The sequence below is a fragment of the Anopheles moucheti genome, chromosome 2 (assembly GCF_943734755.1).
Source record: "Anopheles moucheti chromosome 2, idAnoMoucSN_F20_07, whole genome shotgun sequence".
In the NCBI taxonomy this organism is placed as follows: Eukaryota; Metazoa; Arthropoda; class Insecta; order Diptera; family Culicidae; genus Anopheles; species Anopheles moucheti.
In genome coordinates, this window is record NC_069140.1 from 6,281,387 (window position 1) to 6,308,797 (window position 27,411).

The window sequence follows — 27,411 nt, forward strand, 5'->3', positions numbered from 1 at the left end:
TGCCCGGTCTTGAATCATTTGGGAATTTCGACAACATAATATATCAAATGGGATGTTTTTCTTTGTGAAACTGCCTCTTCAATTTTTTAATAATCATTAGGGACGCCTCTAAAACGTTTAGTGCACTTTTCTCGAAATTTCGGCTAGCATAAGCATTTTTAGTTTTTATTCTTTCAGGTGTGTTTAAAGAAATCGGGTGATAATCAAACTGATTTATTGCCAGATAAGCAAACGGTTGGAAGGAACATCGCAAATTATTCTTAACATGCTATAGCTCTCAGATTTCGCCTTTTTGAGCTTTAGCCAGAAAGCCATCGCAACAGCGTACGCACTGCACGTAGCACTGCTCAAATCCATCCGAGCCCTTATCATAGTAAGGATCACGTATGATAGCACCGGGCTGTTGCGGATCGAAATCACCAAGCAACAATATTTTCGCCTTACCGCCTCCGTTAGGTGCACGCTCCTTCAAGTCGGCAATGTTCTCTCCGTCCATGCCGAAAATGTAGTCGTAATGTTCGAAATCCGCTTTCTTAATTTGTCTCGCTGTGTTATTGTACGGCAAATCGTGCTTTTTCATTGTAGCTACTGCCCGATGATCCGGATTGCGACCAACGTGCCATGATCCGATAGCGGCACTATCGACTTCCCACCTATCTGCAACGCCAGCATTGTTTATCGTTTTGAGGAACACTGCTTCCGCGATCGGCGATCGACAGATGTTTCCTGTAAAATAAGACAGTACGTTAGCTTCTTCAGTGCATGGGGCAAGTTTCCCTGTGTTATTTAATGTATTACAATAGTACTGCGTATTGATGCTGGTTTCATCCGTAGCTACAAGCAAGGGACCACAATAAGCAAGTTGGTGCATAAGCTTTACCACCACCGTACCGCGCACAAAAGCCACTCCTTTGTAAGCTCTGTTCAGCTACAGGCTATTGGTGTTGAAACATCCAATTCCTACTGACGATATAACACAGCAAATTGGTTTTAACTTACCGAGACAGATAAAAAGAGCCTTCTTGTTTTCACTCATGCTGCTTCCAATCATGCAAATGAATGTTTTGAAAACAAGCTCCTTCTGCGCGCACTGTCAACCACAGGGTGACTAATTTCCAAGACTCGCCAAATATCAATGCCGACATTAAACATCCAACTAGAATTTGAAATCACCGCGAAATCAGCAAAAGCTACCGTGCTTGGTTTTCTCGAATTATATCATAATGCCTCGAAGAAACAAACAGAACTTTGAAGTTCAACATAACTTTCGAATGTTTATATTTTACATAAAAGCGCGACGTTTTTGGATTGTGTGATAAGGGCCATTTTAATGATATTTACTAACAATTTTCCACCGCTTTAGCCACCATTCTCATCATCGTTTCTCCTACATCGTGCCTTGGCTTGACCCCTAGCTATAGTTGGATAAGGTATGTTACAATATTCTCCCACAATCAAGATATATATCTTTGTTGATACATAACGAGTGTTTAACGAACTTGATAGTGCGAATGATGCTATTGAAATTTTCCAGTAGAAAGGAACCCCACTGTATGGGTTGGAATACGTCGAACAAGCCCTGTACAGGTACGAAAGGGTGTTATTCAGCAACCAAATAGGAAACTAGTGGCTGTACTGGGACGACGCGGCATCTAGAAGGAACCCACACCACGTGGTCTGCTGCTAATCGTAACTACATGAATACGTCTTTGATGTTTTTAAACTGACGAATCGATAAATCGACTGGAAGATCGAAACGATACTGCGTCAAGCGATCCAGCGTTTTCAGAGCATCACGAAAGCCGGTGTTGGCCACATAACTCCAGCTGGAATAATGGGAGCTGACCAGTTCCTTACACTGGAATATAAGGTACAGCCATTGCGTTAACTTCTGGGCGCTAAGAAAGGTGAGGAGAAAATGATCAGTCAGCATGCCCTTACTCCGGGTAAGATTTAATTCTTACTTCAGTCCGGCACATATGAAAGCCTTAAACTGCGAATCGTAGCTTCTTTTGTAGGGACTGTGCAATGCAACAATCGATCCAATAGCACTGAGAAGACTCTGTAAACAAAGAGATGCGAAGTTTTGGTTTGAATTGACGACTTCCAGCCAGGAAAAAAAACCCACTTACCTGTTTGTTTGATAACGGTCTGCCATCCACGATATCCAAGTTGAAACTTTCGGACAACTTTCGCGCCGGGGTCGAGTTGTAACGATCGCCATTTTTTATGTTATAGTACACCAGCAATAGCTCCCAGGCATGCATTTCGTCCACACTATTGCTGTCGAATTGGGGCTCCATCTCGTCATCTTCGTCGTCGTCCAGCTGAGAAAACAGATTGTCTTCCACGTTCAAATTTCCCGTGTCCTCCACTGGACACGATGCCTGTTTCTTTGGTGCAGTGGTAGTCGCTCCCGTACTCTTTCGTCTGACCTCCGATCGATAAAAGCCTTCGTTCGATCTTCCGTTCATGCTGGAATGGTGGTTGGTGCCACTGTTACTGCTGCCGTTGGATGAAAAGCATCCCGATATGAATGGAACCAGGCTGTGGCTTGCGCTTTCGGACATGCTCCGCAAACCGTGCTGCATTAAACGTTGGATGGTTTTGGCCAAACGTTTGCGAACCAGCAACGTTAGCTCGTAGTTCTTCCTATTGCCACGGGTAGGACGTGTAGGATCGTCCTCGTCTTCCTCGTTGTGGTCCGCTTCCTTGGGCGCTATTTCGCTTTGTAACGTCAGCACCAACGATGCAATCTCCTGCACGTCGTATTCCAGTCTTGCTCGAATATCACCCCAACAGTTTTGCCGTGTGCGTGCCATCATTTTCGATTGATAGTTTGCCTCGCTGTTCCGATGCTCGCTGCCACAGTTGAACTGGGACAGGGCAAACATTTGCAGCAATGTTCCAGCCTTATCCATCAAACCAAACGCCTTGCTATTGAAGGATTCCCGTTTTGCTGCTGCTTGGTTACTATTGCCGCCATGGTTCACCGAGCTGTGACCGGCTACTACGGGCTTTGAAAGCGTTTGACGATCCGTCACGTGTTGTGATCTATTACCGTGTTCTTTGGAGAGTTCTGTACACTGTTGCTTTTGTTGCTGTTGCTCAAGGAAACGTTTTTTAATTTCTGCCTTCTCATTCGTCTGCAGAAACCCGATAAATCGTTCCAGATCTTGAATTTGTGTTTTAAGCTGCGTCACCAGCTGTTCTTTCATCTTCAACGGATTTACCAGCTCGTCCAGCGCACTGTCCACCTGCTGGCGAAGATCTTCCGAGGTAAGCTGCGGCAGGTCCAGTTCGTTCAAGTTTAAGTTGATTTTTTTCTTTATCTCCTCGATGATCACCTTCTGCTTTTCGAGCAGGATCGTTTGCGGCAGAATTCCTGCACCAGACTCGTACGCATACCGCTCCAGATCCATTAGCTGCGTTTTCAGCTGTTCGATAAGTTCATGCTGCTTTTCGCGTAGGTTTTCCACCGACTCCGGACTTCGGTCGAGATTGGCCACGATTTCGGGGATGTTTTGCTTCACCGGATTCTGCTGTATTTCCGGTATGCCCAGGAACGCAAACTCTTCGAGATTTTTCAGCAACGAATCCCGTTCCTGGGGTGGCGCTTCTACGATCTGTCGTAATCGTAGCTGCACCTGAGCGAAATGCGATGTCAGTGCAATCAGGTTCGACGATAAGACCTCATGCTCGTCCTCGAGCGATTTCAGCCTTTCCCGCTCCACTGCTCCATCGGGCATGGATCTTTCGTCGTGGTGGTCGATAGTGCTTTCATCCGTAAGCCCTTGGTTAGATTCGGAACTGAACGCAGAATCGAAATCGAACTCATCCTCCGATACATTCCTCGGTACTGAGCGCTCATTCTCAACGAACAAACCAAATTTCATATCAACTTCCACGTTGCCATCGTCACCACAATTGCCACAGGCTTCCTCTTCCGCGTTCTTTCCAACGCATGCTTGGTCGCCCTGGTCTACAAACGAAAGAGCTTCGTCGATTCGTATGCCTACGGAGGACATGTTTTAGGTTTTTTTCCAAAACTGCTCTCACTAGTCAAAACACCCTCCGACAAATGTTCGCTTAAGGCTTGTATGAAATTATTCAATTTCCTGCGACCATTTCGTTCGAAGTCCTGCGACGGTCACGGAAACTAAAACCCTGCTGCTGCTGTGTGGGCGCTAGAATGACGTACTTTGTTGGCAAGCTTTCTTCATTGCTATCCCACCATATGTAATCAATGAAGGAATAACTTTTTCCTTCGGAGAAGTTTTGCCTTCTCCTGGCACGAACAGACGTACACTTGGTGTTTTAGGTAATGGACCACTGCCTTTAGTTGCAATTACTTTGCACAACTCGTAATGGTTTACTTTATTTATCCCTTCACTCTGCACTGAGTGGAACTTGTACAATAATCGGACCTTTCTCACGTCCTACCAGTTGTGCTATGCGTATTGTCAACTTACTAAAGCTTTTTATGCTTCGCAAGTGTTGGTAAAATACGTTTGCCATGTTTATGCCTACATCAATCCATCAAAGTCATGCACATGCGCAACAGACGGGCCAACAGCATGAACCTCCGAGAAGCACGTGTAGCTAACGCAAACGAACTGCGATATACGTTAGGCAAAGTCCAAAGAGCCCCGTTTAGCGTTTTTATCTAGAGCAGGAGGATCTAATCCTAGTTTTCTTATGCTTACTATTCGATGTTACTAATTAACCGATCCTATCATATTACACAAATGCCTAAACTAGCCTCCACAGATTCAGGTTACGTATAGCGGGGATATCTTGGGTTTGTAAAATTATACTTACCAGTTACCATTTCTGTAGACATATATCTGCTATCCTTTCTTTCGATTAGATTAACGGTGGTTCATTTCACGTGTTCTTTGCCTATCACCGACAAGTCGAACGAAACGAACGATAAAGTTGATACCGCGGGCGAAGCTCTACTAGTTGAATTGGCAGGGTTTTCAATCTATTGGTACATACATTCACGATTAAAATTTTATACAGTAATTGATAAGTTAAAAATTGATTCTTAAGCAATTCATTCACAATTATTATGAGTACGAGCTCGGCGTGTGCAGAAACAGGAATTTGCCGGTCTTGATTAGGCCATACCAACGAGTCGTGGCCTGCTGTGAACGTTCCTAAGATGAAGCAGAATTGTGAATTGTGTGTCTAATAGTTAATTTTTTTGGGATTCCATCATTTTTTTCGTTTTGGAGTTGAGTACAGCTTAACGCCTTCAATTACTACATTGTGCACGCGTATCTTGTGCTGCATTAACATATAGTTGAATCTGTAAAAAAAATGCAAATCATATATTAGTAGCGGTGTTCAGACGTACATAGAAACAGGCGTGATCGAGCGTGAACGCTGTCCGTTTTCACGCTAGCGCGACGTCGCGCCATATCCTGCAATGCAGGAAAAATGAAGCGCGACGCTGCCATCGAGCCGTTAACGGTCAACTTTAAAATTAAATAACTTTTTAATGCGTGATCGAAATCGGATGAAATATTCTAGTGAAAATTAAGAAAAATATATATCTTTTTAAATCTATAAATAGTTTTCCTCAAATCGTTTAAAATTATAAAAGATAAACAGTGTCAACGGTTGTTTTTTCAAATATAATATTGTTTTAATATTGAAGGTGTTCACACGTACGTTGAACGATTCGGAGCGTGAACAGCATTCGCGCCTAGTTCACGCCTATTTCTACATACGTCTTAACACCGCTAGTGTTTGTTCCACATTGCTGCAAATAAGCGCCCTACCTGTAACCCTTGCCGCAGTATTCACACGGGATCCGATCGCCAGTGTGCAGCATCATGTGCTGTCTTAGTTTATGCGGTACTGGGAATCCTTTGCCACATATTTTGCAAACATGTTTCGGTTCCCTGCCTTTGTGGCTGAGCATGTGCCTCTGCAGTCCTTTTCGCCAACTGTACTGCATACCACAAATGCTGCAAGCGAACGATTTGCCCTCATGCTTCGATTCCATGTGTTCCGTTAAACCACGGCGCTCCTTAAATTTATGTCCACATATGCTACACTGATGTTCGCGGACGTTACTGTGTAACTTAATGTGCACGTTGAGCCTAGTTAGTGTTTTGTATGAATTTCCACATATTTCGCATATATGTGATTCCAACGATGCGTCCGTTTTACGCGAAACGGTATGCTCTTCCTTGTCGGAGGATGACAAATTGGTCAGATCTTGGGAATAAAATTCATCGTCGGCTTCAGACGAATAAGTTTCCGATATTAGTTGATTTCTAGTTTCACGCAGCTCTCTCTCCTCATCACATTCGTCCGCAGCACTGGCGCTGGGCAATTCTTGACCGTATGCTTCGAACTCGTACTGGTTGGCGAAGTGCTCCCCCATTACATCCGGTGGCGTCGTGTCGACCACGATTTCATCGCATTCGGCTGGAAAAGTGTCCTTTTTAACAGTACTCGCATTTGTGTCTACGTTGCTGCATCTTTCAGCGTCTTCCGGTGCGTTAGTTTCTTTCGAGGGCCCGGCCTTCATTAGCGTCGCTTGGTGAATGAATATCGTTTTCAGCGTTTCTTGAGCTTCGAAACATTTCTTCCAAAATGTTTGTATTACTGTTGCCATTTCTTTGCAGTAGAGGCACACTCCAGACGGCAACGCCGTGGAGTCGGACAGTTGCAGGTTGTACTGGAAGATTTCATCCAGATTGCACAGCAGCTCAACATTGTCGTCAAGACTGTAGGACTGCTGTTGTCCGCACAGTCGGCAATACGTTCGATCCAATACAAGCTTATCCAGGGAACGAATCTTTAATTCCGGTTTATTAACCGGACATCTAACGTTACGCGTGGGCAGTGCCCCCAGAGCAAGCCGCGGCACCTTATACTGTCTGTTGATGAGATCTTTTTCGAAGTGTTCCTCGCAGATCAAAATTTTGCTTGGCAAGTTTTGCAGAGCAATCACGTTCGACCAGCCCGACTTTATCCACCAATCCTCAAACTCTTGCGTACGGGTGAAAGGAAACACTACGAAATCCCGAATTGTGGGTACACACTTGGGAAAAATGCAAATTTTCCCCATATTTGCACGTAGCAACTTTTGTTGATTCGCGTCCATTTCCATCGCGTTGTTATTGTATTCTGTCTGTCTGACGTATGTTAGGCGCTGGTCTAGTGAACGCTTGACGCCATATCATTTATCCAATGGCAAGTTAAATTTAAGTCCAAAAATACGCAGTTTATTTTCAAATACTTGCAAATAACAACTGTACAAATTGTTCAACAATAATTGACACGTAAAGTAAAATGCATCAATCCTCCGCACAAAGTTTATAATAAACATTTTTAATTCTCGGATATTTTGATACTTTGAAGGATTTATGCTTTAGACCAGCGCCTTAGCGCTTTTGACATTTCTTATTCATTTGCAACTCTACGCGGAAGTTCCATCCCCAAGTCCTTTCCGACGAAAACCGAATCCTGTTGCGTTTTATAAATCATTTCTTTCCAGTAAGTACTTTGCAAGGCGCATAAAATCCGAGTGAACTTATGCTTATTCATCAACATTCATTCATCTAGTGCAAAGATGCAGCTCCACGTAAGAGGATTGAACACGCACGTTTTGGACGTCCAGCCGGATGACAACATTGCCCATGTGAAGGCCTTGCTGGCCGGACTGGAGTCCGTCGACGCTCAGGAGCTTCATCTGTTCTGCGAGGGTAAACCGCTCGCCGATGATGATACTGCGGCCCAGCTGACCTCAGTCGAGCTCGATGTCACGGTTAGCCTGCTCGGTGGTAAGGTACACGGTTCGCTGGCTCGTGCCGGCAAAGTGAAGGGCCAGACACCAAAGGTGGAAAAGAAGGAAAAGAGAAAGAAGAAGACTGGCCGCGCTAAGCGACGCATCCAGTACAACAGACGCTTCTCGAGCGTAGTTCAGACGTACGGTCGTCGCCGGGGTCCGAATGCCAATTCTGCCTAAACGTTGGGACAATCTGCGGATCAAGTCAAAGCATAGGTTATGGAGGGGTGGAACTGGCGCAGGGTAGGCTTCTACAGTAGCGGGAATCTATATTTTGTCTAAAACCGGTAAAACCGGCAAAGGTTCTCACTGTAACAACCAAACGGAGGAATCATAGAAGCCTGCGAAAAAAAAACGTATTGTCCAGGAGCAAATAACAAACGATCCCAAGATTTCAACCTCTACTGTAAACCACGCCGTGATTTGATGTAAATAAACTACGCAATTGTCATTCCATTCTTGATGAAGGGCCGATTTCTGTAGCAATGTTTTGAGAAACACGTACCAAGTGCAAAGGGCGATCTGGAGCTGGAACCGAATACACGATGGGGAAAGATTTGGACTTGAACAGTACGCAGAACCTGGTGCATCCAGACTGGGAAATAAAAGATCCAACGCCTGATATATACGCGCTGTTCGCGGTCTTTAATCAGAAATTCTTCCAAACTCGATTGTCTTGCGTCCAACTGGAATGGAGCAAGAAAATGTACAACTGTGCCGGTATCTGCTACCAACGCTCGAACCGCTTGGGGAAAAGCTGCATCATAAGACTGAGTGAACCGCTGCTGAAATTACGCCCGCGTAAAGATTTGATTCAAACGCTGCTACATGAGATGATTCATGCGTATTGCTTCGTATTAGGAATCCGCGAAGGAAATGGAGGCCATGGTCCAACGTTCAAAAAAATAATGAATGGCATCAATAAAATAGCCGGCACCAACATCACGGTTGGAGAATCCTGGGATACGTAGAGAGACAGTCCTTCAACTACGCTTCTTTTCGTTTTAGGTTTACCACAGTTTTCACGACGAGGTGGATCTCTACAAAACACACTGGTGGAAGTGTAATGGCCCATGTCAGAACAAACATCCTTTTTATGGGTTGGTGAAGCGGACAACTAACCGCAAACCGGGAACGTATGACTTTTGGTGGCAAGAGCATCAGCAAACGTGTGGCGGAGAATTTATAAAGATTCGGGAACCTTCCCCCAAACGCAAACGCGCATTGACAAACAAAGAAAATATTATGGGATCACAAACTCCCGGTGGTTTTAACCGATCTCAAGAAACAAAACCGAAGTCTAGCCAAGGTAGTCAAAAGAATGTAATATCGAACTATTTCAACAACTCTACCTCAACTCGTACCACACCGAAAAAACCTACATACACACCCGGAGCAAAGCCAAACTATGGTGGCGGAACGTTGGTAATACGGAAACCACCTGTTGTTACGACTCAAACGCCTAAGGTAACACCGAAAATTGAAAATCCGCCCACATCATCCCGGAAGGTTCCAGCGCAAAAACCACCCCTGGAAGGTAATTTGCGCAACGTGAGGCAGTTCAAAGATTTGCCACCTGATGGAGAAGGGCCATCCATACGTGTATCACCTCCGATTCCAGTGTTTACCGGTACAGGATTCGTGCTTGGTTCGACGGGTAGCACGGGTGAGCGAAGAAGTCGACTGTTGGACAAATTTCCGCCAACCACCGGTAGCAGCAGCAGCAGCACTAAGCCAACTTTGTCGAAAAAACCACGAACGGAATGGAAACCCAAACCACCTACAAGCACAAGCAACACGATGGAGACCATCATGCTTTCTGACGATTCCGACAACATATTCGACGAGATAGATTTGACGCAGGTGGGAAACATCAAGAAGGAACGAACGGAATCGATCCGTAAGGAAATCGTTGATTCGCTCCCTAACGATGAGCTGGATGAAATTATCCTGATCGACGACGAGTATGATGATGAGCTGGCAGATGAAGAACTGTCGTCGGTTGATAGTTCATTGCTCGACCGATCGGTGATAGACGAGTTGTTTAACGAAAGCGATGAACTGATCGAAGATTTTAATCGCTCCAATGCACAAATTAAGGTTGAAAAACCCGAGGACGAAATCGTGACTTGTCCGATGTGTCTGAAACGAATGGCACGATCTAAGATCGGTGATCATTTCGAAAGTTGTTACTCGCATATTGCCGGCGAAACAAGCACCACGGGGAGTAGAGGGCAAAGCACAACGAACGATGTTAGCCAACCGTCCACATCAAAGGTCATCCCAGCGGGGAGCAGAACATCAACGGCGGCTAAAAAATCGGAATCGGTTGATTTGATTACGGCACAGGAGCAACTGTTGCGTGACTGTGGTTACGCAGAAGCGGACATAGCGAATGTGGTGCAAGACATGAGCACGCAAGATATGCCGGCACCTAATGTGGCATCGCTAAGAGAGCAAATGCTGCGTGATTGTGGCTACACGGAAGCGGACATTAGACGAGTATTTGATGATGCATCATCGGAAGACGCGTTGAACAATGATGTGGAATTTATATCCGTTGTGGAAAACTGTGAATGCCCGATCTGTGGGAAAACGGTGTCGCTAAGTACGGTCAATCAACACATCGACCAGTGTCTTGTAAAGTAGCGTTAGATGTTATAATTTTTTAATAAGAATAAGACGTTTTTCTACCTGTTAAATTGACAAAGCTTCGATCCTTCGTCCAAGGTGTGTGAATGTCCTATTAGCTAATATTGGTACTATTGGATACTGCTTCGATCTCTATGCATGGTTCGGGAGGATAGTCATGTGCCGTAGGTAGTAAGCTACCGTTACGAACTTCACCGTTTTCACGCTCGTGAGATTTGATATGGATTCGCAAATTATTCTTGGTGGAAAAGCATTTGCCACAGTGTTGGCACATTTCCGATTTTTCACCCGTGTGCGTAGTGTAATGTGCTCTCAGCTGCTTGCCCGTTGCAAACAACCGTTTGCACTGATCGCATTCGTATTCCTTAAAATGGGCCTGCAGGTGCGAGATCATGTTGTTCACCTTATCGGTGCTGTAACGCTCACAGTGATTGCACTTGTACTGCATCGGATTGCGGCTTAGTATCGTGTAGTGTTCCACCCAAGATTTGGCTGGCCGATAGTTGTAGTTTTTCGCATGCACCTTCAGATGAAGTATCAGATTGAAGGATGTGTTAAACTTCTTCGGACAAAGCGTACACTGGTAGCTACGTTCCTGGGAATGTTTCTTCAGATGCACGTCGTATGATTCGATTGTTTGAAGGACTTTTTTGCAAACAACACACTCGTACCCTCTGTCCTCGTTGTGCGTAAGCTCGTGGTTACGCCGTTTGTTTGGATGGTTGAATACCATGTCACACTTGCTGCATTTCAACGTTGTGGTATGATACTTCATGTGTTGCTTAAGTGCAGCCTGGGAGCCGTACTGTTTGCCACAAATCTTACAATGTACGATGCAAGGAGCACCACCGCCTAGGTGGTACGTATGAGTGTGATAATATTTACCAGCCGCATTGCTATAGCGACGATCACAGTAGTCACACTTGATCGGTTGTTCGTGCATCTTCATATGCGTGTTCAGCGTACGCACTCGTGTTAGGACGATGGTTTCCATGACGCACCGTTTGCAGGTGTACGGTACTTTGTCCACGTGCGTAGCTAGATGTTCTATCAACGCTTTCCGAGAACCCAACGGCTCGCTACTACAAATGTAGCACTTGAAATCATGCAGCATTGGTACACGGGCGTTGGATAGGTCCTTCACCGCTCGGTTAGTTTGACGAAGGTTTGTGTTTTTCTTTTGCCGTTTCGTTTTCGGCTCACTGTTCGAGATTGTACATTTTACAACTAGTTGAGCGAAGGTGGCATTCTCGACTTTCGGCTTGAAGGTACTGTCTGTGTTTTCATTATCGCAATCTATCTCTTCTTTCGCAGATGCTTCGTCGTCTGTTTCCTCTTCCTGATGGTTATCCGATTGGTTACATCGAGTGCGAATACGAAGAGATCTGCGTGTTGATTCGGTTTCTGTTTTTGCGCTTTCGTTCTTTTCATAATCGTATCGCTTGGAAGATGTAACAGTGCCATCGACTCCCTGAGATTCATCCACTGCATTTGGCGAAAAGTCCATTTTGCTAGAATTATATAAACTGATTTTGAAGAAACGTTCTAAACTCCTATCTGCCTACACTTACAGACGTTCCACTTCCAAATCGTGGCCGTGATCAGTAGAAATTGCTCCTCGAAGCTTGCGATCAGATGCGTGAAACAATTTTACATGTTCATCGATTGACTTCAGTCGCGAAATGCACTGTTTGCATATCATTTTTGAAAATTTATCATCTTCGTCGATCTGGAAGGAAAGATTGTGATGCGGACCACTGCCGTAAACCATTTTTGGGTAAATGATAGTGGCAAACAATCATTACATACCTGCAGTCGTACAGTGTTTCGAATAATACCTAACAGCTCCGAATTTGCACTAGAATCAAACAGTGGGCACATCTTTTTGCACGAAACAAGACACATTCTACATATTCCGTTTCCTGTTTCCATCTTATAGGCGAATTTGCCCGTCCAGCAAAATTTCTTGCTGGTAAGACGTAAACATAAACAAATGCCTCACTTTTCACCCTTCGCGGCGACGAATGGCAGTTTGACAATTGAGGGTTTAAGGGATTCGCAATGAAGATGAAGAAGAGGAAAATGAGTCGTGGAAATTCGAGATATGGCGCGGAAATTGGGGTTGCCATGCCAGGCACCCTTGCATGACAAAGAAAGATTTGAATATGATTTTTCTTTGTTTCATTTCAGAATCAATAACTAAACAAACGACAAGAACCTCAGCACAATTAGCAAAGTTGTGTACCTTTAGGAACTGGATTTCTGATAAGTTAACCTACGGTTAAATTATAGCGACTGTCTAATGTCCTAGTCCATAGTTCTTTGGCTCAGCTCAGTTCAGAGCAAGTTTTGGATGCTATTGGGGATGGGATTGTATGTATACACTGTTGGTGGATATTGGCAGCGGCGGATCAAGCGGTGGGCGGAGTAGGCGGTCGCCTAGGGCCCTGTGTTGGGGGCCCTAAAAATTTGTGTAATAATAAAAGGCCCTCTCCTTATGCTAGAGAAGGCCCCGAAGGGTACCACAAGAGGCCTCTGGCGAAATTTGATCACGTCTGCCTGTCGGGGTCCCATTCCTATCAAACGCATTTTGTCGTTTGCCGAAAACGCTTCAGAAACGGAGAATTTTTTGGTTTCTGACACCAAGAGAGCATCCATACGGTAGAGGTAGCACAAATTTCCGTACCATTTCATATAGCTGCACCCTTCCCTCTAGTGATCATAGCGCTTGATCCGTCGACTGATCTTTCCTCTCTTTCCGTTCGTCCAAATGTGCTAGCACCCTCATATGACTCTAACCAAGTTCATTTTTATGGAAATAACAATGAGGAGTATTGAAATCATATATTTATGTATGGAATCCTCCTAAACTCCCGGAAACTCCAAGACGACATGAGATATAATTATCACGAAATAACAGAACAATAAACAATACATAATACCTTCGAAAATAGTGTCACTGCACATTTCCTACTGCTAATAATTAAAAAACTGAACTGCTGCGCAGTTATGAGACGCACTGTAGGCACTGGATGGATGAAAGGAGACGGAGGATTATCGCCACAGCATCTGAGCTATTTACTCTATCGATCGCTCTCCCTGGTTTGATATTATGTGTAACTAACAGCCAATCGTAGAAGATCTCTCATTCTGATACCATCAAGGCGAATGATAACGTGAGTATGCGATATCAATATGTTATGTACAAACATGGCGGAGCCTTGTGCGGATCAGATTGATGTTATCTCCTTTCGTAGATGCTCTCTTGGTGTCAGAAATCACAAAACCGGTCGCTTTTTGGTGGCTCCGATCGCGCATGCGCGAGGACTTCGACGAAAGGAAAAGCGCTTCAAAATAATGTGCAATGGCGACTGAGATGACCGTGTGCTCCTCTAGCTTTTGTGAGGTGGACATTAAATACTTACGGTATTAAATACATTACAATAGGTATTTTATTAAATACTTAATTAAATACATTTAATTCTTTCCATTTTGCTCTTTGTTTTCCGCAACAAAAATTGTCATCAAGAAGAAGAATAACCATGTGGGAATGTGGGAATGTGGGAGGCAAACAGTACCGCGAGTCAATCTGCTGATATGTGTGATATGTTGTGATATGTGATATTAACATCTATTGTACTGCTCTTTATCCGTATCGTCCTATGCTGAGCCGTGTCCACGTCCTTCGGGCACCGGCACAGCTGAGCTCGTCGGTATATTCATGCAAACTATATACTCAGCATAAAACCGCATGCAATTATGAGGCGCGATCAGCATCTGCTGGTGGCGACGCTTCCTTCTAAACGCTTTTACGTACATACGTGTTTATATGAAGCATTTTGTGGACAGTGTTTTTGTGTGTTTAATAAAAGATTATTTAATAGAATAAATAGTTTGATCTTCGGATTCGTGGTTGAGTAGAGAAAACGGATGATATGGACGCACCTAAAAGCGCGTATTGTCGAGCATCTTAATGAAATAGGCCACCTTATTCTGCGGCACATGGTAGTTGTGGATCCAGCCACTGCCCTTTCGCAACGACTCGACGATACCGTTCTTCCTATGGTGGTAGATAAACTGCCAGCGACACAGAAGACAGTGCATTAGTACAAGCTTACTTCCCTTTGTTACTTTCACTTTCAACACAACTTCACGAAGTGTCTCATCACGTTCCAGCACAGCAGCCACTAACATCCGATCGCCGATCGAGAACTCATCGTGGATGAGAGGGAAAACGACCAAGAGTGCTTCGGTTTCGGAAACATCCAGTCATACTCGCATCAAAGCATCCATTGGCAGCACTATTGGCAGTTGCACATCACCTGAGCAAACTACATGCTGGTCCTTAAATGCTGCTTACATCGTTGCGACAACGATTCTGGATCATTGGAGGTTGCAATTTATGCAAGTCTGTCTACCACCAACCAACACTCATAAAACAAAGGATCGCTGACCTGCCGACGTCGAGAGTTTCACCGACAAGACCGTTTGCAGTGTGCAGTGTTGATTACTGTGGGCCAATTTTTATAAAATCACTCATTCGCACCAGAAGTCCCTTTAAAGCATATATCGCGAGATTCATATTCTTTTCAACGCGAGCGGTTCATATAGAATTGGAAAGCGATTTAACCACAACAGCAGTTTTGGAAGCACTACGTCGATTAGTTTCACGCCGCGGAAGGATAAGGGAACTACACTCAGACAATGCACCTACGTCGAAAGGAGCGTCACGCGAGCTGAATCGCATTTATAAGATGCTTAAATGCGATGAAGATGATCGAGATGCATTATTTGATTGGTGCGCGACGAACGAGATGAAATGGAATTTCATTCCTCCACGAGCACCTCACTTCGGAGGTCTGTGGGAAGCAGCGGTGAAGGCAGCTAAAAAACACATAATTAGAACCATCGGAACAACGAGCATCACACAGGAGAATATGCTTACCTTGCTTGCACAAGAAGAACTATGTTTAAATTCCCGACCGATCACTCATCTATCTGACGAGCCGTCGGATTTGGAACCCTTAACACCGGGACACTTTCTAATCGGTAGCAACATGCAAGCGGTGGTACCAGACGTCAACTACACCGGTATACCCGACAACCGCTTCAAGGAATATCAGCCAGTGCAGAAGCACATGAGAACCATATGGGCTAGATAGTATCCGGAATACCTTCAGCAATTGCAAGCGCGAGCCAAGTTATTGCAATGGTCGATCAGTATTCCTAAAAGAAAATCAACTGGTGATCATCAAAGAAGACAATATGCATCCTACCTTGTGGGCAATGGGGCGTATTATTTCGGTTCATCCTGGCAAGAACTGAATAGTCCGCGTAGGGACGTTGCGCACAGCATCCGGTAAACACATCGTACCGGTTGGCAATGTTACCCAATCCAAATGTGCTCAGTAATTTGTATAGGAAAATCGGCACTGGCACTGAATTGCACGCAGCAACAAACCATGTTTACGTTTGTTTACTTTCATAGTTAGTTGCCAGTAATAACAAGGCAAAACACATACATCCATATATATATATCCACAAATTCAATTTCTTTGGTGACCGGAATGTGAGAATTAAGGTTTATAAATGAACATTCCTCTCACATTCCTATTAAACGCATTAGAGTGAAGGGGGAAAAGGCAAAACGGATCCTGCATCTCTTTCGTATTTTGCGCCGATCCGTCCGTCAAAAACGCTCAGAAACGGTGAAATGTTTGGTTTCTGACACCAAGAGAGCATCCAAACGAAGAGCTAGCACAAATTTCCGTACCACGTGGTATCATTTCATATGCTGTACCCTTCCCTCTAGTGATCATAGCGCTTGATCCGTCGACTGATCTTTCCTCTCTTTCTGTTCATCCAAATGTTCTAGCACCCTCATATGACTCAAACCAAGTTTACTTTTTATGGAAATAACAATAAGGAGTATTGAAATCATATATTTATGAATGGAATCCTTCTAAACTCCCGGAAACTCCATGATGACAAGAGATATAATTATTGCGAAATAATTGAACAATAAACAATACATAATACCTTCGGAAATAGTGGCATTGCACATTTCCTACTGCTAATAATAAAAAACTGAAGTGCTGTACAGTTTTGAGACGCACTGTAGACACTGGATGGATGAAACGAGACGCAGGATTCTCCTCTCAGTACCTGAGCTATTTACTCTATCGATCGCTCTCTCGAGAGGGCCCTTGTTTGATAGAATGTGTAACTAATAGCCAATAGAAGAAGATCTCTCATTCTGATACCATCAAGGCGAATGATAACGTGAGTATGCGATATCAATATGTTATGTACAAACGTGGCGGAGCCTTGTGCGGATCAGATTGATGTTATCTCCTTTCGTGGATGCTCTCTTGGTGTCAGAAATCACAAAACCGGTCGATTCTGGCGTGTCCGATTGCGCATGCGCGGAGACTTCGACGAAAGGAAAAGCGCTTCAAAATAATGTGCAATGGCGACTGAGATGATCGTGTGCTCCTCTAGCTTTTGTGAGGTGGACATTAAATACTTACGGTATTAAATACGTTACAATAGGTATTTTATTAAATACTTAATTAAATACATTTAATTCTTTCCATTTTGCTCTTTGTTTTCCGCAACAAATATTGTCATCAAGAAGAAGAATAACCATGTGGGAATGTGGGAATGTGGGAGGCAAACAGTACCGCGAGTCAATCTGCTGATATGTGTGATATGTTGTGATATGTGATATTAACATCTATTGTACTGCTCTTTATCCGTATCGTCGTATGCTGAGTGGTTTCCACGTCCTGCGGGCACCGGCACAGCTGAGCTCGTCGGTATATTCATGCAAACTATATACTCAACATAAAACAGCATGCAATTATGAGAAGCGATCAGCATCTGCTGGTGGCGACGCTTCCTTCTAAACGCTTTTACGTACATAAGTGTTTATATGAAGCATTTTGTGGACAGTGTTTTTGTGTGTTTAATAAAAGTTTATTTAATAGTTTGATCTTCGGATTGGTGGTTGAGTGAGTTCAGGAGCCCCTTCTTATTGCGCCTTTAGCTTGGCCTCTTTTCAAGTGCCTCAATGTCCCCCAATTTATCGTTTTTACAATTAGAGGCCCCATTTATAATTCCGCCTTGGGCCTCCAAGGGGATTGATCCTCCACTGGATATTGGCGTGGTAAATCAGTGCTGGATACTTTTTTACCCGTCATCAGCATTAACAATATCTCTTGCAGCAAATGAAGCATTCTTTTGCTCTACGTTTGCGTTTCAGAACACATTTATTTATTCAATCATTTGCTTTGCAGCTACTACTGTATCGACATGTCCGGATTGGGTTGGTAAATTTATTCAAGTGGTTACATATTGATACGCTTATATGCACATCATGGCATATAATAACAATCATTTAATTTCAGCATTCTCCACACTTGCTGCGTGGATTAGTTAGTGAGTTAATTTTGTTCATTCCGTTAGCGAACGGTGATCGAATCGGTTTGATAGACATCGATACTCATATTAAATTTGTCTCAAAACGCACTAATTGAATTTAAGTTTTGTTAAGTTCCCACATACTGTTCGACCATGATGCTTGCGACCCACAATGGCTCGCTACCATCAATTACATGTTTCGATCGGGTTTTGTACTGCAACGTTTTGTGTATTCAAATTTTGCCATCAAACATCTTTACCAAAAGCCTGTGTTATCCAGAATTGTTTTGCTAACGGAAAGCCCGGTTGAGACGAAAGCATCGAATCTTTAATTAAAGCCGACGGGTTTGAGGGAGTGATTGTATGAAGAGATTGTTGGAGCACTCGTACTGCTATTACAATTTCCAATTGCGGACGTACCTTCACGCGAAATGGATTGTTGCCCTGCCGAAGGGCCAAAAAGGGATTATGATTCGCCATAGTGGAGATTGAGTATGGTTTGCGAGGAAAGAAAAACAAAAAAACAAATGCTACTTTGCATGTGGGATTACCGGGTCTTAGTTTCTACGATAGCGTCGCCTAGAGGAGCTGTTCTGAGACGATGCTTGCTGGTTCTGGCCGGCGTAAATGTTGTTTAGAAAATCGTCCAAATTTGGCTCACTGTGCGAACGAAAAAGGAAAACAAATTGAATTACGGAAACCTACCCCACAGTAACTCATACGCTTACTTTGCACCCGGTTCCTTGCGTGAGCGTCCAATCTGGTCCTTGTCCGGCGACTGGCCTTGCTGATGTTGCGGTTGCTGTTGCTGTTGCTGTTGCTGCTGGGAGCTACTGCCAAGCACGATGCGATACTGCACAATATGCGAGTTGGGCTGCAGGTGCGATAAGGCACCCTTCTGGCAATTGGCCCATTCCGTGATATCGTACACGTTACCCTCCATCATCGCGAGATATTTCCACCGCAATCCGAAGAAACTCGTTTCAGCCCATATGTCGCCCTGGAAATGAAATGGTACGCTTTGCAGTGCATGATCCAATCGTGTGATGGCATCACATCTTACCTCTCGTGCCGGATGACGGATCTTGCACGAGCTGCACTCTCTGGCCGCATAATGTGCTCTTCCGGTTGGTTTACGAGGATGGCGTAGACAGCAGCTGCTACATCTGTTGAACAGAAAGAAGAAACAGTATGACCACATCCTGATTTTCTGCACGTACGTTCCCAGAGCATTCGTCCAGCCCCGGTACTCCTACCGTATTGTGTTGGCGGCTTCCGATATCTTCGTGTGCAGCTGCGTCAACAGATCGTTAATCTCAGACCATGCTTTCTCCGCGTTCAGTGCCTCGGCTAGGCTCTGGTCGTACTCCTTGCGGCTTTCCGGCTCACCGATCAACTCGAACGACCGTTGCAGAACCTTGAACGCTTCTTCCGCGCCCGGCTGCTTGTTCTTGTCCGGGTGTACCAGCACGGCAATCTTTTTGTAGTGTTTCCGTATCTGCTCCTGAGAACAGTCCGGACTTACGCCCAAAATACTGTACGCGTCCTTACCCTTGCAGTTGAGCAGCGAGGACATCGCTTCATCCGCGGTTGATGGAAGCCGTCCATCCCGGTACGGTGTCGGTTTGTTACCGGGCGGTTCAACAGGCTTCTGTCTGCGACAACGTCGCCAAAACGCCCACTTCGAATCCTTCGCAAAGCGTCCATCGAACGATTGCCAGCCGCGTCGAAACCAGGCTCCGGGTCGACCAGAATTTTTACCAAAATCTTGCCGTATCGTGCACACATGCTGCCAGCAATACTGATACCCGGAAAGCACATAGTCCCAGGCGAGTCGTACGCTTAGGTACACAACATCGCTCACCAGCGACCACAACCAGTGCAGCGCCAGCCCCATGTACTCCAGCCACTTCCGGAACAGCTTCTCCAGGAAAGCGTACTTATGGTTTTTACGTGCTCGTACCGAACGTTTCCCTGCCGGTGGATTACCGGCCATTTTATCCAGCTGCTTTCCGGCACCACGCGGCCCGGCATTGCGGCCTCCCTTGCGATACGTCGCCGCTGCTCGTGGTGGGTTAATTTTTTCGATATGTGTATCATTCGTGCCGTTTGTATTTTTCTTCACATTATACACGAATGGAAGCTCCTCTTCCTGGCCACTTGCATCTTCCGGGTGCCCACCTTCCTGCTGTCCGATCGTTTCCGAAGAATCGAAACTATCTTGATCGTACTCGTCCGAATCATACTCATCGTAATCTTCGCCACGTTCTTCCTCGATTTCATCATTTGTCAACGGTCCGCGAACATCGTTCCGGTTGTTCTGCGATCCAGTCATTTCCTCCGTTACGTCGTTCAGATGCGCCGTTTTACCTTTCTTGCCGGACAAAGTGCTTCCGTCAAGTGTTTCGGTACCAGCGCGGAAGTTCTTATCCTTCTTACCGATATTAGCCTTTTCGTTTTTACGTCCCTTTTCCTGACCCGACCCCGACCCAGCACTTATGTCCACTTTTGTTCCTCCATCCATCGCCTGTGTTGGGGAGATCGTTCGAATTCCAGCACCATTCGCCTTGCGTGTAGTTCCATCGATTCCTGATCGGTCCTTCTGATGACCCCCGGCCGTTCCAGTGCTTCCCGTCGATTTACGATCTCCGTTTGTGTTCGTCCTTTTAGATTCTCGTTTTGATTTGCCTCCATTTGTACCATTGCTGCTGGCCATTGCTTTAGTGCCATTACCGAGCGTCGACGGTAGAACATTGCTCACGTCCCCATTTAACATGGCACTCGCAACAGTATTGGAAGCGAAAGCATTACCCCCGGTAGGAACATTCTTGCTCAACACATCGGAATACGACATACGCATCGGTTTCACTTCGGCAACAATACGCTGCTTCTTGTTTACGTTCTGATCGAGCTTGGCCGAATTATCGTCGTTCTGCTGGTTGTAAACGGCAGTGGCTACGTTTGTGTTTGTGCGGGGCATCGAAACGGTCGGGGAACCACTCGAAGATGAACCGTGCGATTGAGAACCTGAGCCAACCACGTTCGGTGGGACAGGATTAATGACAGGTTTCGATGATACTGTCTTGGTGGGTGACATGGTACCCTTGCTGCTGGCGTCTTCTAGCGTCGCAGCAACCATCGATTGGGTTGGTACATCGTTTGCCTGATTGGACGATGGTCCGTTACCGTACGTGCCGGAAATCGTAGGAGCCCAGTTTCCCACGAGCTGACTGATCAGTGTGCTGGTGTTGCTGCTACCATTTTCCAATGAATGCTTTGCTGTGGCTGGTACAGAAGCTGGAAGGCTTCTGAGTGATGCAGAGCCAGCAGACATTGCTGCTTGACCAGTGGAGATGGAGAATTGCGGCAGCTGTTGGGGTGGTTGCAGCTGCTGTGTTCGTTGCTGTTGTTGTTGTTGTTGCTGCTGCTGCTGCTGTTGTTGTTGCTGCGGACTGTGTAAAGTAAATCCGAACCCCGGAGCAGCCAGCACAAAGCTGCTATTGTTTGAAAACAGCTCATAGCCTTGCTTGTCCTGAACGGTGTGATTTTGATTCGCATCTTCCTGCGCACAAGGCATCATACCGGCGGCAGCAGCAGCAGCTGCAGCCTGTTGTTGATGCGGTTGATACACCACTTTAATCGATTGCCCATAAGTATCGGTGTACTCGTCTTCCATCGGTTGGTGTGTACCATGGTGCATTGAATATCCGGTTCCGGTTGCGCCATAGTTATCCACCATACCGGTCGCGTTATGATAGAATGCTGCAGCAGCGGACGGCAGCGGCACAGCGTACGAAAGATGCTGCGGATGAGGGAGCAGCTGCGGCACCACCGGTTGCTGCAACAGTGTCTGATGCAGTTGTTGGTGGTGCTGGTGATGCTGTTGCTGCGGATGATGCGGATAATGGTGCGGTGGTGGTTGCTGGTTTGGTGGCCAGAAATTTTCATTACCGTCGCGCGTATTATTAGACATCTTCGGGAGGTGGGTTCTATTCAACGCAGCTGGAAATGACCTAAATTGTGCTGTCCGGCGTAAAGTACAGCTGTGCGAAACAACTGCCCTGCCATGGACGGTCGCAGGACGACGGTGATGATGGTTGATGTGGAACTTCTAGGCCATGCACACATGCGATGGTGCCGTCTCTAGTTCCCCTACCACCTATGCCACTTCAACCATACGCTATCTAAAACGCGCGATTTACCACCGACAGGTGGTGAACGACGAGCGGTCCACAATGTGGGGCCCTTACTTGCACCGTAATTGTGCCGAAACTGCACCGTAACTCACTGAATCCTACGCGCGATGCAGAAAATTAGCAAACGAAAGTCCTTTTGTGCCACCACGAAGACCAGAAGAACATTATAAGAATAATGGGAATAAGAGGAGAAAGAAAAATATTCTTATTTTACGCATGCACTGTCAAACTGTGGTTCGGGGTTCGTGTTTGACAGCTCCGCTCAGGGTGCATGCAAACTCTGAACCGGTTCAACGCTTTTCGAAATCAAACAAAACTGCTTTTTTAATATTTTACTCGGAAAAATGCATTCATAAGGTACGGAGTTTCGCTTTCTCAATATGCTGAATTTAATTTGATTGTACCATCCGGTGCTGTTATGCTTCAATAACATGAATCCGCGTCCACCGAACCGGTTCACGCAGCAGTCAGTCGCCATATGTTGCATACGCGAGAGCGCCTTTCAAGTACTTCAAGGGTAACGGAAAAACAATTGGTTCTGGCTTTGAACAGACCCATTTTAGCAGCGCGCTAGAAACAACCACGACCCGGAAACAATGTAGCAGACTTGTTTGTGTGTTTAGTGATAAAAGCCTGTTATCAGACGAGAGAATTATCTCATATTTCGTTACGATTTGATGAGGCGTTTGTGTGAGTTGTTTGTGTATCTTTTGCCCGTGCCATCATAGAAACAAACAAAGGAAACAGCTGCCAAAGCTATGCAAATCCCGAAATAGCTAGCAAAAGAAGCAAAAAGCATATGGTTCGGTCCGTGGACAGTCTTCTGCAGCATTTAACTCGTTGAACAGTTTGTAGATTGAAGGATTTAACAAAAAACCCGTCATTGAGATAGATTTCGGATAAGTGAGGACACCTTGTTCCGTTTGCAAGGCGATGGCGGTCAGAATCGATGGAGCGCAGTTGCGGTCATTGACTGTGTTGCTGCTGGTGGGAATGGCGTTAATGGTGCCTGATGTCAGCGGAATACCTAATGGGACGATCAGCAACGGGGGTGAAGCGAAGCTCATCTTTGCTCATGTAGTATGTTGATAAGGCAGTGCCCAAAACGCTGCCAATCATCCACCTTAATTTGCGCACTTCATAAAGACCCACTGATTGGTGATGTGTCCGTTTTTCATTGTCTTTTGATAGCTTTTCCGCCATGGTGATCGTACCCCGATCGATCCGTATCCTAACGATCCTTGGAAGGATCCCAGCCACTGGACTGCAGATTGGGGACAGCTAGTGAATGTAAGTCATTAAACCACACTCTACCTCTGCCACAGAATAGTGAATTAGCCATTATTTTTCCGTTTTATAACAGGCAGGTAAAATGCGCCATTTAATGCTAGGAAAATGGCTACGCCAACGCTATTCGAGTTTGTTGAAGGACACATACAGCAACAATGAAATTTACGTTCGCTCTACCGACGTCGATCGTACACTGATGAGTGCTGAGGCAAATCTCGCCGGATTATACCCACCGCAGGGGGCTGACGTATGGGACTCGGCCATAACTTGGCAACCGATACCGGTGCATACGGTTACGGAAGAACTGGATAACGTGCTGGCAGCAAAAAAACGGTGTCCCGCTTTTGATCACGCACTGAAGGTCTACCGTCAGTCGGAACCATACCACTCGTACAATGCTTCTTTGGAACAGCTGTATCGTTATGTCACGGAGAAGACGGGTCGACGATGCGATTCCATGTCGTCTCTACAGAATCTTTACAGCTTACTGCTGATAGAGGAGCTAAACAACTTTACGCTGCCTGACTGGACAAAGACGGTTTACCCGGAACCGCTGCGATCGATTTCAGCGATGACATTTGCAGTAAAAACGAATACTACACAGCTGGCCCGTCTAAAAATGGGCCCACTTGTGAAGGAAATGCTGCATCGGTTCCGGTCGAAGGCAAAAGGAACACTGAAACCGAACCGGTCTGTCTGGATGTACAGTGCGCACGATGTTACGGTCGCCAATTTGTTAAATGCGTTGCGAATTTTTGAACTGCACAATCCGCCATTCGCAGCGTGCATTATGCTTGAACTGCGACAACCCGCCAACGGCGAACAGGCGTACGTGGAAATATTTTACAAAAATACCACAACCGAACCGTTCCAGCTGACCGTGCCTGGCTGTACCGCTCAATGTCCACTGGATAAGATGTTTGAAATTTATGACAGCATGATGCCGAAAGACTGGGAATCCGAGTGTCAACTGTCCCTGCTGTCGATGAGCTACGTCGAGGCGGATATGAATTCGGCCAGCAGTTTAATCGGGATTGTGCTACTAACTGCCATTTCGATGCTCGTTCTCCTGACCGTTATAGCCATTGCGAAACGTCGCAACAGTATGAACAGCGAACGATGGTACCTACGGATTGATGGGTGAGACGACGAAGTTGCATTTACGACCCAATTTTATAAAGTCATGTAAAATGTTTCATAAGGCTGATTGATACTGTCTGTTAGTTTGGTGGAGTGTGTACTTTGTGTTAATGCACTGGTTAATATGAGATTCGTTAGAGTTAAATATAAAATTATGGACGGAAGCAGAATATTTGTGCGAAATGTAAAATCCCCGCGCAAGGTTGCTTTTATTAAACTTTCGAAAGAACTAGGTTCTGGTTTGTACTTGGAAGGTGGAGAATAAACATAAAACGGTTCAACGGAATGAAAATAGAACCTACCGGGAGGGTTAAAATTCCAAGTCTTCCATTTTGAGCTCTTTCTTTACCGGTGTACTACGCATCGGTTGCTTACCACGAGCTGGACAGATAGAAGCATTCAGACAATCGTTACAACGAGGGAATCGCGACGTGCAGATGGTTTGTCCGAATCCGACCAGCATGTGATTTACCTCATCCCACAGCTCATACGGTAGCCATTTCTCCAATGCTTGACGGGTTTCTTCTGGATTCTTTGTTTCCTTCGGGACCCACTTTAACCAGTTGGTTATGCGGTGCACGTGCGTGTCGACCCCAATACCGGTGACAATATTCCAGGCGGAACGCATGCAGAGATGGGCCATCTTTTTGCCAACACCCGGTAACTTCAGCAGTCCTTCGATGCTGTTCGGAATGTCTCCACCATACTGGTCAATTAAAATTTGGGACATTTCCTTGATGAAGCGCGTTTTGTTCTAAAATCACGAAAAGAACAAACATTGGTTGGCAACACTGTTGTTTACGTATTTTGCCACCTAGGGTTTAAAACTCTTTCCACAGATGTCAGTTTTGGAGAATGAAAACATAGCAGCAAAACGTACAACGAGCTCAACACACATTTCGCGAAAGCTGCGGTGTGCAATACCTAAGTCCACAAAATGAAACTAACGATAAAAATATTGAAAGGAGAGGAATACTCCGTTGAGGTGCGTCAATAGCGTATTGCTTAGCTTGGTGCAAACATTTCCAATGAAGCTTCTTCGTCTCTCTCCACAGATCGCGGAAGAATCAACAATCCAACAGATCAAGGAAGAAATTGAGAAGAAAAGTTCGATACCGGTTGAACATCAGAAGCTGCTCCTCGTAGGGAAGGCACTAGCAGACGAAAAGACAGTCGCTTCCTACAGCAGTATTGCCGACGGAACGAAATTAACGCTGGTTGTTAAAAAACCGGACCCATTGCGGGACGTTATCTATCGTCACTTCAAACGTTACCTACAGGAAGAGCAATCCCAACGATTGACCACGAAATTTATGGATGATTTTGAACAGAAGCTAACCCAACTCAGCTTGGATGATTTGGAAAAGATTGCTACAGAAATGTTAGCTAAAAAGGGACAAAATGTCACCAGCGGTGAGAATGCATAACTTTAAGAACTGTGGCTGTGGACGTCGGAACAAGTAATGTACGATTTACGAATTAATATTGTTTAAATATTAAATAAATCATGTCACTGTGTCTGTGAAAAACATATGGGCTCTTTCTATACGTACCTTATAAAACCCGACCGGGAAGATGAGTTGCTGCAATACCGCATTATCGGTGGCTACAATTGATTCTGGTGTAAGTCCATGGTTCTTCAACCGCAGCATGCATTCATGGTTTGCTTGATCCTTCGTTTGACTCGACAGCATCAGCGACACAAGACAATGGTAGCGTTTGAGACGATCCGGAAGTACGTTTTCCGTGTCCTGAGTAAACTGATCGCATCCCATCGTATCTACTGGTGCCGGGGTTGTTCTGCGCATTTGGCGAATATTTTCCATCATCTGACGCCAATTCTCCGGCTCCCATTTCAACTCTTTCGCAATGGTTGCATCATCTTGATTATCTGCGATCTCTCGCTTGATGGGGGATACATTACTGAATGCTTCCTGCTTAATAGGCGTCTTCTCGTACGTCACTTGAGCCATTATTTCGTCTTCTTCCGGGGGTTCGACTTTAATCTTTACATCTGCCAAAGACACATTTTCCCCTAGACTATTAGGCAAGTCAGGATCATTGAGAGTATCTGTTGTTTTTCCTTCTTCAATGTTTGTTTCCACATTGTGTAGCTTTTCCGGGGTTTTGAGAAGGCAGGATTCCGTTTCATTAGACACAAATGCAGCATCGACACGAATATTGTTTAGACGTTTTTTACCCTTTCTTTTGGGGATTGAAGCAACATTAGTGCTGCTTTCGTCGTTGGCCTTGAGCACAGGGACACTTCTTTTACCGGTAGAATTGCTCTGTACCGATTTGTTGTTTTGGGTAGCCTTCTGCAGTAGACTTAAACCTGCTTTTCTGGTGAAATTCCTTGTTTTCTTGGGAGAAAAATATGTCGATTTCGTCTCCTGAAAAATAGTACCAAGTGTTAACAACATAGCGAGCACCAAATATGATGGAAATGGATACTTGCCATTATTCTAACCAGTGTAGGGATACCAGAATAAATGAATCGCATAAAAAGAATAATTCCAGGATAAGAAACCAAACCAGATAGATGATCCGCTTTCGTTTGTTGTCCGCGCGTGTTCGCGGAAATTATGTTCTCGAGTAAAACCCGCTTTGATCCTGTTCGACCCGGCGAACGTCAAACGAATGCCAACAAACAAAGCCTTGAATTCTTGGAACGAAATATCTACCGGTTTTATGATTTGAAGATGTGTGTTTGACCTTCCATCTAAGCAAACAGTTGCTATTGTGCGGGAAACAATGAAAACGCTAGAATAATTTCCGTGCTGTTTAAATTTTAATGAAGATTAGCACAACACTGCAAGAATGCCAAGAATTTCCGCAAAAATGAATCTCGAAAAAAATAATTTATGCTTTTTCATTCGATTACACATTTGCAAAAAAGAA

General features: G+C 45.1%; 10 protein-coding genes across 11 annotated transcripts; 4 read left to right on the forward strand and 6 right to left on the reverse strand.

The window, feature by feature from the left end:
- Window positions 1-202: 202 nt before the first annotated feature.
- Window positions 203-1,051, reverse strand: LOC128297890 (low molecular weight phosphotyrosine protein phosphatase 1-like). Its single transcript, XM_053033603.1, has 2 exons — window positions 1,000-1,051; window positions 203-726 (listed from the first exon to the last, which is right to left on the reverse strand). The coding sequence occupies exons 1-2, from the start codon at window positions 1,049-1,051 to the stop codon at window positions 278-280; spliced, it is 501 nt and encodes a 166-aa protein (XP_052889563.1). The 3' UTR covers window positions 203-277.
- Window positions 1,052-1,324: 273 nt separating this feature from the next.
- On the reverse strand, window positions 1,325-4,296 carry LOC128305675 (RUN domain-containing protein 1). Of its 2 annotated transcripts, none has more exons than XM_053043247.1 (3): window positions 2,133-4,296; window positions 1,965-2,062; window positions 1,325-1,898 (listed from the first exon to the last, which is right to left on the reverse strand). In XM_053043247.1, exons 1-3 carry the CDS (start codon window positions 4,026-4,028, stop codon window positions 1,694-1,696), a joined length of 2,199 nt encoding a protein of 732 aa, XP_052899207.1. In that variant the 5' UTR covers window positions 4,029-4,296; the 3' UTR covers window positions 1,325-1,693. The 2 variants fall into 2 exon arrangements, with proteins under 2 accessions (XP_052899207.1, XP_052899216.1); XM_053043256.1 differs by having other exon boundaries at window positions 1,681-1,858.
- A 48-nt stretch (window positions 4,297-4,344) lies between these two features.
- Window positions 4,345-7,120, reverse strand: LOC128305689 (zinc finger protein 273-like). The gene is made up of 2 exons (XM_053043267.1): window positions 5,790-7,120; window positions 4,345-5,314 (listed from the first exon to the last, which is right to left on the reverse strand). The coding sequence occupies exons 1-2, from the start codon at window positions 7,088-7,090 to the stop codon at window positions 5,221-5,223; spliced, it is 1,395 nt and encodes a 464-aa protein (XP_052899227.1). The 5' UTR covers window positions 7,091-7,120; the 3' UTR covers window positions 4,345-5,220.
- A 313-nt stretch (window positions 7,121-7,433) lies between these two features.
- On the forward strand, window positions 7,434-8,266 carry LOC128310365 (FAU ubiquitin-like and ribosomal protein S30). The gene is made up of 2 exons (XM_053046988.1): window positions 7,434-7,518; window positions 7,588-8,266. The coding sequence occupies exon 2, from the start codon at window positions 7,595-7,597 to the stop codon at window positions 7,988-7,990; it is 396 nt and encodes a 131-aa protein (XP_052902948.1). The 5' UTR covers window positions 7,434-7,518; window positions 7,588-7,594; the 3' UTR covers window positions 7,991-8,266.
- Window positions 8,267-8,290: 24 nt separating this feature from the next.
- On the forward strand, window positions 8,291-10,506 carry LOC128310366 (DNA-dependent metalloprotease SPRTN-like). Its single transcript, XM_053046989.1, has 2 exons — window positions 8,291-8,757; window positions 8,819-10,506. Exons 1-2 carry the CDS (start codon window positions 8,356-8,358, stop codon window positions 10,457-10,459), a joined length of 2,043 nt encoding a protein of 680 aa, XP_052902949.1. The 5' UTR covers window positions 8,291-8,355; the 3' UTR covers window positions 10,460-10,506.
- LOC128310367 (zinc finger protein 569-like) lies at window positions 10,381-12,453 on the reverse strand. The gene is made up of 3 exons (XM_053046991.1): window positions 12,272-12,453; window positions 12,034-12,191; window positions 10,381-11,973 (listed from the first exon to the last, which is right to left on the reverse strand). The coding sequence occupies exons 1-3, from the start codon at window positions 12,392-12,394 to the stop codon at window positions 10,557-10,559; spliced, it is 1,698 nt and encodes a 565-aa protein (XP_052902951.1). The 5' UTR covers window positions 12,395-12,453; the 3' UTR covers window positions 10,381-10,556.
- Window positions 12,454-17,721: 5,268 nt separating this feature from the next.
- Window positions 17,722-22,191, reverse strand: LOC128304516 (transcription factor 20). The gene is made up of 4 exons (XM_053041712.1): window positions 19,141-22,191; window positions 18,948-19,050; window positions 18,613-18,884; window positions 17,722-18,544 (listed from the first exon to the last, which is right to left on the reverse strand). The coding sequence occupies exons 1-4, from the start codon at window positions 21,855-21,857 to the stop codon at window positions 18,442-18,444; spliced, it is 3,195 nt and encodes a 1,064-aa protein (XP_052897672.1). The 5' UTR covers window positions 21,858-22,191; the 3' UTR covers window positions 17,722-18,441.
- A 373-nt stretch (window positions 22,192-22,564) lies between these two features.
- Window positions 22,565-24,694, forward strand: LOC128306015 (prostatic acid phosphatase). Its single transcript, XM_053043689.1, has 3 exons — window positions 22,565-23,160; window positions 23,272-23,370; window positions 23,444-24,694. Exons 1-3 carry the CDS (start codon window positions 23,014-23,016, stop codon window positions 24,512-24,514), a joined length of 1,317 nt encoding a protein of 438 aa, XP_052899649.1. The 5' UTR covers window positions 22,565-23,013; the 3' UTR covers window positions 24,515-24,694.
- LOC128306021 (endonuclease III-like protein 1) lies at window positions 24,688-27,013 on the reverse strand. Its single transcript, XM_053043702.1, has 3 exons — window positions 26,969-27,013; window positions 26,064-26,903; window positions 24,688-25,264 (listed from the first exon to the last, which is right to left on the reverse strand). The coding sequence occupies exons 1-3, from the start codon at window positions 27,011-27,013 to the stop codon at window positions 24,821-24,823; spliced, it is 1,329 nt and encodes a 442-aa protein (XP_052899662.1). The 3' UTR covers window positions 24,688-24,820.
- On the forward strand, window positions 25,363-26,035 carry LOC128306049 (ubiquitin-like protein 4A). Its single transcript, XM_053043723.1, has 2 exons — window positions 25,363-25,495; window positions 25,566-26,035. Exons 1-2 carry the CDS (start codon window positions 25,448-25,450, stop codon window positions 25,935-25,937), a joined length of 420 nt encoding a protein of 139 aa, XP_052899683.1. The 5' UTR covers window positions 25,363-25,447; the 3' UTR covers window positions 25,938-26,035.
- Window positions 27,014-27,411: the final 398 nt, after the last annotated feature.

What these genes read in the sequence shown, in the direction of transcription:
- LOC128297890 (XM_053033603.1), bottom strand. Translation starts at nt 1,051, where the DNA reads ATGATTGGAAGCAGCATGAGTGAAAACAAGAAGGCTCTTTTTATCTGT. An exon ending in GGCTCTTTTTATCTGTCTCG is followed by an intron (nt 727 to 999) that starts GTAAGTTAAAAC and finishes CTTATTTTACAG; the next exon opens with GAAACATCTGTCGATCGCCG.
- LOC128305675 (XM_053043247.1), bottom strand. Translation starts at nt 4,028, where the DNA reads ATGTCCTCCGTAGGCATACGAATCGACGAAGCTCTTTCGTTTGTAGAC. An exon ending in GACCGTTATCAAACAAACAG is followed by an intron (nt 2,063 to 2,132) that starts GTAAGTGGGTTT and finishes CTTTGTTTACAG; the next exon opens with AGTCTTCTCAGTGCTATTGG. An exon ending in TTCATATGTGCCGGACTGAA is followed by an intron (nt 1,899 to 1,964) that starts GTAAGAATTAAA and finishes CACCTTTCTTAG; the next exon opens with CGCCCAGAAGTTAACGCAAT.
- LOC128305689 (XM_053043267.1), bottom strand. Translation starts at nt 7,090, where the DNA reads ATGGGGAAAATTTGCATTTTTCCCAAGTGTGTACCCACAATTCGGGAT. An exon ending in TACTGCGGCAAGGGTTACAG is followed by an intron (nt 5,315 to 5,789) that starts GTAGGGCGCTTA and finishes TTTTTTTTACAG; the next exon opens with ATTCAACTATATGTTAATGC.
- LOC128310365 (XM_053046988.1), top strand. Translation starts at nt 7,595, where the DNA reads ATGCAGCTCCACGTAAGAGGATTGAACACGCACGTTTTGGACGTCCAG.
- LOC128310366 (XM_053046989.1), top strand. Translation starts at nt 8,356, where the DNA reads ATGGGGAAAGATTTGGACTTGAACAGTACGCAGAACCTGGTGCATCCA. An exon ending in TAGCCGGCACCAACATCACG is followed by an intron (nt 8,758 to 8,818) that starts GTTGGAGAATCC and finishes TTTTCGTTTTAG; the next exon opens with GTTTACCACAGTTTTCACGA.
- LOC128310367 (XM_053046991.1), bottom strand. Translation starts at nt 12,394, where the DNA reads ATGGAAACAGGAAACGGAATATGTAGAATGTGTCTTGTTTCGTGCAAA. An exon ending in GAAACACTGTACGACTGCAG is followed by an intron (nt 12,192 to 12,271) that starts GTATGTAATGAT and finishes CTTTCCTTCCAG; the next exon opens with ATCGACGAAGATGATAAATT. An exon ending in GATTTGGAAGTGGAACGTCT is followed by an intron (nt 11,974 to 12,033) that starts GTAAGTGTAGGC and finishes ATATAATTCTAG; the next exon opens with CAAAATGGACTTTTCGCCAA.
- LOC128304516 (XM_053041712.1), bottom strand. Translation starts at nt 21,857, where the DNA reads ATGTCTAATAATACGCGCGACGGTAATGAAAATTTCTGGCCACCAAAC. An exon ending in GAAGCCGCCAACACAATACG is followed by an intron (nt 19,051 to 19,140) that starts GTAGGAGTACCG and finishes TCTGTTCAACAG; the next exon opens with ATGTAGCAGCTGCTGTCTAC. An exon ending in CGCAAGGAACCGGGTGCAAA is followed by an intron (nt 18,545 to 18,612) that starts GTAAGCGTATGA and finishes TCGTTCGCACAG; the next exon opens with TGAGCCAAATTTGGACGATT.
- LOC128306015 (XM_053043689.1), top strand. Translation starts at nt 23,014, where the DNA reads ATGGCGGTCAGAATCGATGGAGCGCAGTTGCGGTCATTGACTGTGTTG. An exon ending in AGCTCATCTTTGCTCATGTA is followed by an intron (nt 23,161 to 23,271) that starts GTATGTTGATAA and finishes GTCTTTTGATAG; the next exon opens with CTTTTCCGCCATGGTGATCG. An exon ending in ATTGGGGACAGCTAGTGAAT is followed by an intron (nt 23,371 to 23,443) that starts GTAAGTCATTAA and finishes GTTTTATAACAG; the next exon opens with GCAGGTAAAATGCGCCATTT.
- LOC128306049 (XM_053043723.1), top strand. Translation starts at nt 25,448, where the DNA reads ATGAAACTAACGATAAAAATATTGAAAGGAGAGGAATACTCCGTTGAG. An exon ending in GAGAGGAATACTCCGTTGAG is followed by an intron (nt 25,496 to 25,565) that starts GTGCGTCAATAG and finishes CTCTCTCCACAG; the next exon opens with ATCGCGGAAGAATCAACAAT.
- LOC128306021 (XM_053043702.1), bottom strand. Translation starts at nt 27,013, where the DNA reads ATGCGATTCATTTATTCTGGTATCCCTACACTGGTTAGAATAATG. An exon ending in CTACACTGGTTAGAATAATG is followed by an intron (nt 26,904 to 26,968) that starts GCAAGTATCCAT and finishes ACTATTTTTCAG; the next exon opens with GAGACGAAATCGACATATTT. An exon ending in TCCCGGTCGGGTTTTATAAG is followed by an intron (nt 25,265 to 26,063) that starts GTACGTATAGAA and finishes TCGTGATTTTAG; the next exon opens with AACAAAACGCGCTTCATCAA.